Here is an 11,820-nt window from a genome sequence, read left to right as displayed (position 1 = left end):
TGTACAAACCTTCTACTACTTTTCGATAGAAATCGTGTAAATGACCTAACGGTGTAACTTTCTTTGCGTCCAGTTTTATCTACTATTTGCTGTTACTACACTGATCATTAGTTTTGTATTCCAATTAATAGATAATTTCACTAGCAACCAACACTACTGGATAAATTTCGTTCACGTAGTGAATACCGAGTTTTTAGTACTTTCAGGTTATATTTTTCCCTTCATAATGTCGTATTGTGATAAGTATACAGTTATCAATTTGCCGACTTTATATTTGAATCTTGCATGTAATCATTATACATGTTATCGGATAGCCTGTCATATTTAATTTTTTGTTTAGGGATGCGTCTAGTAACTATGTTCTTTTTGAGCAAGCATAGTGGATCAGCGTCCATTCTTATGTTGTAATGCAGAAATCTTACGTGTTGTTAGACAAACTTCCAATGAGTGGACAAAGCATACTGATTACGGAGAAACGAAGATATTCGGTAGTTGCGAAAAATTGTGACAAATGACCATAAAAATTGTAGTTAAACTTTCTCCCGCTAAATTAATTGTACACTTATACTGTAGCACCTCAGTGCAAAACAAATATAGCACTTTCTATTGTAATCCTACGATTAAGAAACGTCTTTCTGCCGAAACATTACTCTAAAATGAATACAAAAAAGAATTTAATCTAGGATGACCTTTCTGCAATACTTATACTGCATTACCAACACAGACTGTTTCAATGAGAAGGAACTACACTGAATAGCAAAATGTCTTCATTCACATTACCCCAAGTATTTGCAAAATACCGGCGCATATCGCGCCGCATATATTGGTTCGGAGAACATGTTCTTAAGAAATGAAAACATATGGATCTATTTGAATATTTATTACAAATATTAATCTAAAAGTAATTCATACATAGTTTGTTTCATTTTCTTTGTGCTTGTTTTTGTTTCTTCTGTTCTTCCATTAAGGCAACCACAGAATCACTATATATTTTCTTGAATTCTGCATACCTTGGGAATGAATTTTCAACACGGCGAAGCCATCGTGAAATGTTTCCATACTTAGACAGATCAAGTTTAAGATGTGGAATATACTGAAAAAAATGCGAATATTTGTTATTATTATAAAATTATGCTAAAGTATAAAAATTTATTATCACTTAGTTCTTTTTCGATTTCAAAATTGACAAATATTGCTATACCAACACACGTAACGAATACACTAGTCATTAAAAATTCGAGCGAGTAATTTAATTTGGACTAGCATGGTTTAGAGTAGCTACTATGGACTTTAATGTTATTAGTGATCAAAACTGAATGACAGCTGTCAGATCATAGATTCAAAGAATTGGCGATAGAAAAGCAAAAAAATATTCAGTTAGTTGGACGTCCCATCTACGTTTTTCCCAACCTACTGGAGTGAACAGTATAGGATAACATTTCACTACCTCCAATGCTGCCATGGTCGCAGCTGTGGCGTAGTCTGCAAGCGAGATGTGGTCCAGTGCGAGCCATTCTTTGCCCTCTAGCATCCTGTTTAGTATTTCTAGTCCAAGGATCAACCTGTCCATATCGTGCTTAGGTACAAATCCGGCAAAAAAGTCTCCAGCCTGTAGGCAACATACGAAACATTATAATCAGTACGTTAGGTGCAATGAGTATGTGGCGGGTTGCAATTATTATTAAACATAGCAAAAGCTAGAATGTTCATAAACTGAACTTGGTGAAGCAAAATATATAAATTATAGCTGATATCTTAACTGGGTGCACGATACACCCTATATTGCAGCGTTTCGAAAACTGTTCCACCGAACCCTAGTTTCCGTGGAGATAAATCAAGCGTTCCGTGGAATTAGGTGCCTTTTTACATAACATTCCAGAAGGTAAAAATGATAAAAATTAACGTCTCTGGGAAATTGTTCAAATTGCTCTGAGCACTACGGGACTTAACATCTGAGGTCATCAGTCCGCTAGACCTAAACCTAACTAACCTAAGGACATCACACACATCCATGTCCGAGGCAGGATTCGAACTTGCAGCCGTAGCGGTCGCGTGGTTCCAGATTGTAGTGCCTAGAACCGCTCGGCCACTCCGGCCGGCTTGTCAGGTTGCAGCAATATACTGATAATGAGCTTTTTTAAACCATTGGTTTGTCTTGTTCACAGTTCTGTTTTTAAGGCTAGACTATGATCAGTATTCCATCGCAATGGCAACAGCATTGGCATATAAATCTAGTTAAATTACGTCAACTGTATATTGTTTTGGTAAAAGAAGCCAAATTTTAATTGACAACAAGAGAAATGAAAGTGTTATGCACAATTCCCCACTGATGACGTTACTTGGAAAGAAAGAAAAAGTTCAAAAATTCGGACGAAAATAAATCACCACGTCATTTGCAATTTTGGTGGCGTCCAGTAACCTAGTGTGTTTTAATAAAGTGAAGCCAGAACGGAAACTCAGCAGAGAATCTTCTCTCTAACCGTCAAAGATCTAAGAAAAAAATCATATGAAACAGTTCACAGCAAGTAACATACCGTCTCACTTCTGCTATCCTCATTCACAGTGTAAGACTTCATTTATCAGAGACCAGACAGCATAACTTTGTACACTTCAAAAAAAGATAGGAAGGTCATTGTCTACATAACATTTCGAAAACCCTCTATCCCCACCACTGCTTTTGTCCTTTAAGAAAATTGTATAAAAATGATTGATTGAGTTTTATTCTCCGCTGTTAATAATATTATCAAAATAAGCTACCTACCATTGTATTTCTTGTCTTCAAATAGTTTTCGATATTTTTTTCACAAGATGGGAAGGTGGATTAAAAAAGACACTCTAAAGCGCTCTTCTGCCGAACTTGTCTCCTCATGTTTCGGACTCAATTACTAGTTCTTTTGCTAAAGATAATTGTGGTAGTAATAAGATTGATACCAATAAAATCACCTCAAAAGAATAGGTATGTTAGTGATCCTACAAGTAACCGATCCGGAGCAGTTACTAAAAAATTTAGAAATTACGATGGAAGCTTTTTTTGCCTTTGCTTCACGAACAATATTGATATATGCAGCACAGTTATCGTAAGTAGCTCTACAGCTCGAGATTCTATGGATTGCCATCTAGAGTCTGCTAATGGAGAACTTAGAGAAAAAAAATGAATGCTGTAGTCGAAGGCATGACGAACTTCAGAAATTAGAAACGTACATGATTCAAACCACAAAAACAGCTAATAAAAAATCAGCTAAGGCTACTGAGTCAGCTATCAAATAATTGAACTTTGTGAAGCCTGCTCCACTGCGGAAAATCTTATTGAACCTTAAGCTACGGAGATGTTAAAGTGTATGTTAGGTGAAAACAGCGAAAGTAATAGTTAAGATCCCACTATCAAACAGCTCGGTGCTCAGTGCATCAGAGATTTATGAACGAATATAAAGAAAGAAATTAAATTCGTCTCGAATCATGCAAATTTTCTTTTTACAGGTGGATGGATTATACGATACAGCTGTAATAACTGTAGCAGTATTAATTGTACAGTTAGGTGTCAGCATGAAAACACATTAGTAGGGCTTCTCTCTTAGTCCAACAGGTACCACTGGAGTTGAAATATTTTGTCCTATAAATTCTTTCCCTGAAAGGAATAAAATACCATGTGACACCTTCTTTGGTGTCTATACCGACAGGGAAAAAAGCATCATTAATATGAACGTAAAGCTTATTAAAAATATCGATAAATACTGTTCCAGAAACCCTTACATGATCCACAAGTAGGCACCTCCTGAAAAAAATTATTCCCCAGTTGTAAGAATGCTCCGGATGAAGTCATCAGTCTTCTGCAGCTGAGATGCAACAACATTTCTAATGACCAAGAAATAGATCGGTGCGTTGCCTGCCTGCCTTTGTCGCTGAGAGACCCAAAAGTGGCTGACAGCTAAAACACATCGCACTGCCTTGCCAGCATACAGTCCACTCCATGCAGCGACTGTGAATTTGTTTCTGTGGAAGACGAGCAATCCTGTATGACCAACTACATGGGTAACTTTCCCCATAAGGATTACATACCAATGTCCACTGCTCGTCTGAGCAAGTTTGACACCACACAGGCAGCAGCTGTCTTCAGCCAGTGCAAAACAGGTTTTGCATCTCCCATCACAATCGAAGTAGTACTCACGCACTGAGGAAATTGTCTTTTTCGAATAAAGACGTCAGGATCACATATTACATTTTAATTCTTTACACTGTTTCGCTTGCTGATCAAAACTTAGAAACCGTAACACAAAGTCTTTCGAGCATGCTAAACGAGCTAGGCGGCATTATACACAAAAATCCACAATGCTCGCGGCCTCATTTAGAGAATTTATTTCCTGCGTAAATGACTGAGGAAATTTACCTGAGCGAGTGGTGATATGGGGTGTATGCACACTAGCAAATCGACATATTTTCAACAAGAGCACTCGCTATTTCATTATCATTTCTTTTACTTTTCTACCTCTTTTTCTTTCCAATGGAAATAGGTTGAATTGACACATTAACAATTATTTAATAAACAAAGAATGATCAAAAAACAATCCATGAATAAATATTTTAACATAAAGGCAAACCAAACGAATTAAAAAAATCATTACCAGAATACATCTTGTAAGACAGAACACATTGCAGATCTAAGTTGAAAACGTGAAAATGAGAACTTTCCGAACTCAGCACAAAAAGACTCACTGAAACGCCATTGTTAAATAAAAACGCCGTTATTAACTAAAATATACGTAATTTTTCTAGAATAACAAATTTTTGTATTTGTACAGTTGCAGGCTTTTCAATAGGAACAGTACAAAGATTAATGCAAAGTTACTGAAAGGAAACTAAAGAAAACTGCCCGACGTACAGTTCAGAGATCAATGACAATTAAAATTTCAAGTTTGGAACATTCTTTAGTATAACGAGAAAAAGGAATGTTTTATGCTTACCCAAACAACTTCAAATGATTTGTACAGTTCAGTATCAAAATACAGCCTCTGGTCAACAAGCACGCGTTTCGACGCGTCCTTTGGGTACAAAAAGTCGTTTTTCCCGTACTTCGATATGAGGTAGGATGCGATGGCTCGACTGAAAAAAAAAGTAAATTATTAGAGAGGCTTTATGAAACTGTATAAAATAATAAATATGAACTATTAGGTAATGAAAAACACTACATGCCAAACCATTGTAGCAGGTGGGTAACCGTCTCTACCCTGGTAGAGTGTGATGCTTGCTGTGATTTTGCTGTGTCATCTGAATGAAAAAAAAAGCGCTTCCGGTCGTATATTCAAATAAGCATTCTTTTTCATTTAGTACCGTATGAATTTTGTACTTCTGGTACAAGTTCACCTTAAGCGGGATGCAGAAGAATATTTCTGCACCATCCTCATGTCTTGTATAGTATTCACATTTTTTATTTCTTTTTATTTTCTAATCGTAAATCTGTAACAACAACATTTTGACTACACGAAATCTCTACGGTACCGCCACCTACGCTTCCTGAAGTATCGGAATACCCCTGCGCAGTCGACCACCAAATATGACTAAAGAGGAACCTGTCAGTATACATAGATGTGGGGAGTGTTGTGGTATCACTTGGGAGGCCATACTGCTGTTGCTTTTCCGTGGTTTCCTTAAAATGTTCCAGGCAAATGGTTGCTCATTAGGCCAAGGCCGACTACCTGTCACATTCTTTTTGTTGTAGACCTTTAAGTCTGTAAATGTCTCTATATGTGTATTAATTTCTTGTTGTTGTTGTGGTCTTCAGTCTAGAGACTAGTTTCACGCAGCTCTCCATGCTACTCTGTCCTCTTCGTCTATGAACAACTACTGCAACCTAGATCCTCCTGAATCTGCTTAGCGTGTTCATCTCTTGTACTCCTACGATTTTTACTCTGTACGCTTCTCTCCAGTACTAAATTGGTGATCCCTTAATGCCTCACAACGGGTTCTAATAATTGATCCCTTCTTCTAGTCAAGTTGTGCCACAAATTATTCTTCTCCCCAATTCTGTTCAGTACCTCCTCGTTAGTTACGTGATCTACCCATATAATCTTCACCATTCGTCTGTAGCACCCATTTCAAAAGCTTCAATTTATTTCTTGACTAAACTGTTTATTGACCATGTTTCACTTCCGTACATGGCTACACTTCAAACAAATACTTTCAGGAAAGATTTCCTTACACTGAAATCTATGTTCGATGTTAACAAATTTCTCTTCTCCAGAAACGCTATTCTTGCTATTGGCAGTCTACATTTTATATCCTCTCTACTCCGACAATCATCAGTTATGGTATTTTGTATAAAACTGACATGATGAGACCGTGGCTCTGTACAATTAATGTAGGTTGATTCTTACAAAGAAGAGGACAGCAACCAGCCACTATTAATACTGCTATTTACTCAAGTAAATAGCGCCGTAACCGGTTTTCGAACTGACAAGTTCATCATCAGACGGCTGTTCACACGATTTGCAAGATACACTTTATACTCTGGCGCCGTTGTATTTGTAAAACTGCAATCTTTGTGTCAACTTCACATGTGGCAGATACCTTTTGGCGTGTGTGTGCGTGGTGATTTGCACAATATGGTGATGTGATAATCATGAGTGCTGCATATATTTTGGAATGTTTGAAAAATACAATCCTGCAAATTCGCAACAAAATCGAGCGGAATTTTTGATGGCACCAACACACCAAGAACATTTCGCCTCAGTTGTTGTTGTTGTGGTCTTCAGTCCTGAGACTGGTTTGATGCAGCTCTCCGTGCTACTCTATCCTGTGCAAGCTTCTTCATCTCCCAGTACTTACTGCAACCTACATCCTTCTGAATCTGCTTAGTGTATTCATCTCTTGGTCTCCCTCTACGATTTTTACCCTCCACGCTGCCCTCCAATACTAAATTGGTGATCCCTTGATGGCTCAGAACATGCCCTACCAACCGGTCCCTTCTTCTTGTCAAGTTGTGCCACAAACTTCCCTTCTCCCCAATTCTATTCAATACCTCCACATTAGTTATGTGAACTACCTATCTAATCTTCAGCATTCTTCTGTAGCACCACATTTCGAAAGCCTCTATTCTCTTCTTGTCTAAACTATTTATCGTCCATGTTTCACTTCCATACATGGCTACACTCCGTACAAGTACTTTCAGAAACGACTTCGTGACACTTAAATCTATACTCGATGTTAACAAATTTCTCTTCTTCAGAAACGCTTTCCTTGCCATTGCCAGTCTACATTTTATATCCTCTCTACTTCGACCATCATCAGTTATTTTGCTCCCCAAATAGCAGAACTCCTTTACTACTTTAAGTGTCTCATTTCCTAATCTAATTTCCGCAGCATCACCCGAATTCATTCGACTACATTCCATGATCCTCGTTTTGCTTTTGTTGATGTTCGTCTTATATCCTCCTTTCAAGACACTGTCCATTACGTTCAACTGCTCTTCCAGGTCCTTTGCTGTCTCTGACAGAATTACAATGTCACCGCCGAACCTCAAAGTTTTTATTTCTTCTCCATGGATTTTAATACCTACTCCGAATTTTTCTTTCGTTTCCCTTACTGCTTGCTCAATATACAGATTGAATAGCATCGGGGAGAGGCTACAACCCTGTCTCACTCCCTTCCCAACCATTGCTTTCCTCTGATGTCCCTCGACTCTTATAACTGCCATCTGGTTTCTGTACAAATTGTAAATAGCCTTTCGCTCCCGGTATTTTACCCCAGCCACCTTCAGAATTTGAAAGAGAGTATTCCAGTCATTGTTGTCAAAAGCTTTCTCTAAGTCTACAAATGCTAGAAACTTAGGTTTGCCTTTCCTTAACTTTCTTCTAAGGTGAGGTGTAAAGGCAATATTGCCTCACGTGTTCCAATATTTCTACGGAATCCTAACTGAACTTCCCCGAGGTCGGCTTCTATCAGTTTTTCCATTCGTGTGAAGAATTCGCGTTAGTATTTTGCAGCTGTGACTTATTAAACTGATAGTTCGGTAATTTTCACATCTGTCAACACCTGCTTTCTTTGGGATTGGAATTTTTATATTCATCTTGAAGTCTGAGGGTATTTCGACTGTCTCATACCTCTTGCTCACCGGATGGTAGAGTTTTGTCATGTCTTTGCTTAGAACTGGGTTTCAATCCGAGCTCTTGATATTCATACATGTGGTTCTCTCTTCTCCAAAGGTCTCTCTAATTTTCCTGTAGGCAGTATCTATCTTACCCCTAGTGAAATCAGCCTCTACATCCTTACATTTGTCCTCTAGCCATCCCTGCCTAGCCATTTTGCACTTCCTGTCGATCTCATTTTTGAGACGTTTGTATTCCTTTTTGCCTGCTTCATTTACTGTATTTTTATATTTTCTCCTTTCATCAATTAAATTCAATATATCTTCTGTTACCCAAGGATTTCTACTAGCCCTCGTCTTTTTACCTACTTGATCCTCTGCTGCCTTCACTACCTCATCCCTCACAGCTACCCATTCTTCTTCTATTGTATTTCTTTCCTCCATTCCTGTCAATTGTTCCCTTATGCTCTCCCTGAAACTCTCTACAACCTCTGGTTTAGTCAGTTTACTCAGGTCCCATCTCCTTAAATTACCGCCTTTTTGCAGTTTCTTCAGTTTTAATCTACAATTCATAACCAATAGATTTTAGTCAGAGTCCACATCAGCCCCTGGAAATGTCTTACAATTTAAAACCTGGTTCCTAAATCTCTGTCTTACCATTATATAATCTATATGGTACCTTTTAGTATCTCCATGGTTCTTCCATGTATACAACCTTCTTCCATGATTCTTGAACCAAGTGTTAGCTATGATTAACTTATGCTCTGTGCAAAATTCTACCAGACGGCTTCCTCTTTGATTTCTTACCCCCAGCCCATATTCACCTACTACGTTTCCTTCTCTTCCGTTTCCTACTCTAGAATTCCAGTCACCCATGACTATTAAATGTTCGTCTCCCTTCACTATCTGAAAAATTTCTTTTATTTCATCATACATTTCACCAATTTCTTCATCATCTGCAGAGCTAGTTGGCATATACACTTGTATTACTATAGTAGGCGTGGGCTTCGTGCTTATCTTGGCCACAATAAGGCGTTCACTATGCCGTTTGTAGTAGTTTACCCGCAATCCTATTTCTTTATTCATTATTAAACCGACTCCTGCATTAACCCTATTTGATTTTGTATTTATAACCCTGTATTCACCTGACCAAAACTCTTGTTCCTCCTGCCACCGAACTTCACTAATTCCCACTATATCTAACTTTAACCTATCCATTTCCCTTTTTAAATTTTCTAATCTACCTGCCCGATTAAGGGATCTGACATTCCACGCTCCGATCCGTAGAACGCCAGTTTTCTTTCTCCTGATAACGCCTCAGTGGAAGAATAAAAATCGGAAACTGACGATTATGTAAAGCGTATCTTGCAAATCTTGTGAACAGCCGTCTGATGATGGACTTATAATTTCGAAACCGGTTACTGTGCTATTTACTGAAATAAATAGCAGTGTTGATAGTGGCTGGTTGCTGTCTTCTCTGTAAGAATCAGCCTACAATAATCATCAGTTATTTCGCTCCCCAAATAGCAAAACTCATTTTCTACTTAAAGTGTCCTATTTCCTAATCTAAAATTTCTTGTTATTGCTCTTATATTGTAACAGCAAGACATGTCCTGTGTTCTTGCAAAAGAGATCTAGGAATAAATGAAACTACGTACTACTACTACTACTACTACTACTACTACTACTACAATATTCGGTCAGGAGACCTCAGTGACTTGTAAGTAATTGCTGGATTTTAACTACGTAAAAAACCATTCAGTGACTCTTCAAACCTTTGAAAGCTGTCCGAGTGCTGTACCTGTGAAGCGGAAACGCGAAAAACCGCAACTAAACCAAGACCAGGCAGACCCCCTGTACTGATGGACAGCAACCGTTAAGCGGTTTTGAAAATTCATACACAATCAGCGAAGGACTCATTCGTGAGTTTCAAAGTCGTACCAGTACTACAATGACTGGTTAGACAGTTAAGAACAATAGGGTACATTTCTGTAGCCAGTGCTACGCGACGTTCGAGTTAGTGTAAAAAGTGAGGTCACTGAACGATGAGTGATTAGAAACGAGTGACCTGTAGTGATGCGTTTCGTTATAACCGGCGATAATCCGACGGAAAGGTTTGTCTTTGGCAAATGCCTGGAGAACGCTACCTCTCATCAAGCGTAAGTCAGTGCCAACAGTAAACTACGTAAAAGGTGGTATGCATGCAGGTGTTCTTAGTGGTTAGGGTGGGGTACTCTTATTGCGCTAAATGCCGAATGATATGAAAGCAGTTTACAGCATTGTGCACTGCGCACAGTAGATGAACAGTTCGGAGACAATGATCGTTTGCGTCAACATGACAACGCTCTCTGTCTTACAGAAATATCTGTGAGGCAATTGTTTGTGGTCCATAACATTCATGAATTGGACTGGCCCTCAAACTTTCGGCCTGAACGCAAATGAACAACTTTGAGTAGAGTGAGAATGTCAACTTCGCTACAGACCCCCAGCGTCCTACGTCACTACTTTCTCTGTGTTCTGGCGTAACCACATGCGCCGGAACGTAGAGGAAGAACGCGAGACCAGAGAAGGCGGTGAGGTAACGTCAGCCAATAGCCAGCTGACAAGGACAGCGCCTCGCCAGGAGCGATCTCTGCAAGAAGTGAATATAAGCGCCACTCCTGCCAGCCTCGCACGGACGTCAGTGGAGAGTATTCGCTTAGTATTACAACGGCTTAGCAGAGAGTGCTACGATATGAGATTGCAGTGATCCGTATCCATTTGTTGTTGAACATTATGTATAGCCAGGACTCGGATTTATGTAGCCCATCGTTTCCGACACCTTTGAACATTAACGTTAAGTATTATCAATCTGCTTTATAAATATAAAACTACTAATGTCATTTGCTTGAAGCCCTCACCCGCTTGTCTCTCCCATTCTTTCCCACCCCCATCCGCTGCCGCGCCTGTACGCCCGCATCCCACCTGTTCCCCATCTTACCACACTCCATACCGTTGCCCCAGGTGGCTTCCGCCAACTTCCCCTCCCGGATGATGTCCACGTCCCCTCCATCTACCCCTCCTACCAGATTTAATCCACCCCTTCCTCCTCCTGTGTTTTTCCTCCAGACCACCCTCTTTCCCTTCTCTCCGTCCTCACTTACTCCCTCCTCCCCTCCCTCTCCTCCCCCCTCCCTGGGTTTACACACCCCCCATACCCTCTCCCCTCTCCCTTCCATCTTCTCTACACCTGGCATCCCCCCCTCCCCCTCTACCCACCCATATTTACCTGTGGCAGCACCCCCTTTTTTTCGTGCAACAGTGTGTTTATAGTTCGCCGAAGATCGCCATCACTGTGTTAGTGTTTCTCTTCGTCTTAGTACAACGGTGTTTCTTCGTCAGTGCTCCTACGTTCATGTGTTCAACTGTCAGTCTACGTTTGTGCACTGAGCTGAACTTCCCTGTGCAACCAGTGCCTTCCGTGAACGACTTCATTTCTTTTTCATTTGTCTGTCTCCTGTTTTTATCCTACATGTACATCTGTTTTTATGTCTTCATGTTTCTTGTATGTTTTTTTCTGTGGCCGAAGAGCGGCGTGGACAGGTAGATACTGGCCTACCTTTTTGAAAAGGTTTCAAATAACAATAAAAAATTGCTTGAATTGGCCTGCCGCTGCGGCCAAGCGGTTTTAGGCGTTTAGTCCGGAACCGAGCTGCTGTTATGGTCGCAGGTTCGAATCCTGCCTCGGCCATGGATCTGTTCAA

At 39.7% G+C, this 11,820-nt stretch overlaps 1 protein-coding gene across 1 annotated transcript in view; it reads right to left on the bottom strand.

Moving 5' to 3' along the window:
- Positions 1-859: 859 nt before the first annotated feature.
- The window catches only part of LOC124777588 (glutathione S-transferase 1-1-like), a 32,634-nt gene continuing 21,673 nt past the window's right edge, over positions 860-11,820 (bottom strand). The window contains exons 4-6 of the mRNA XM_047253043.1: positions 4,959-5,097; positions 1,448-1,609; positions 860-1,093 (exon numbers count right to left, since the gene is read on the bottom strand). Of these exons, the coding sequence (XP_047108999.1) occupies positions 923-1,093; positions 1,448-1,609; positions 4,959-5,097 (472 nt within the window). The 3' untranslated portion in view covers positions 860-922. The remainder of the gene's footprint in view (positions 1,094-1,447; positions 1,610-4,958; positions 5,098-11,820) is intronic.

Source organism: Schistocerca piceifrons, chromosome 2 (assembly GCF_021461385.2).
Source record: "Schistocerca piceifrons isolate TAMUIC-IGC-003096 chromosome 2, iqSchPice1.1, whole genome shotgun sequence".
NCBI classification, from domain to species: Eukaryota; Metazoa; Arthropoda; class Insecta; order Orthoptera; family Acrididae; genus Schistocerca; species Schistocerca piceifrons.
The sequence above is the reverse complement of the archived record's forward strand: the minus strand, read 5'-3'. Positions and strand labels throughout refer to the sequence as shown.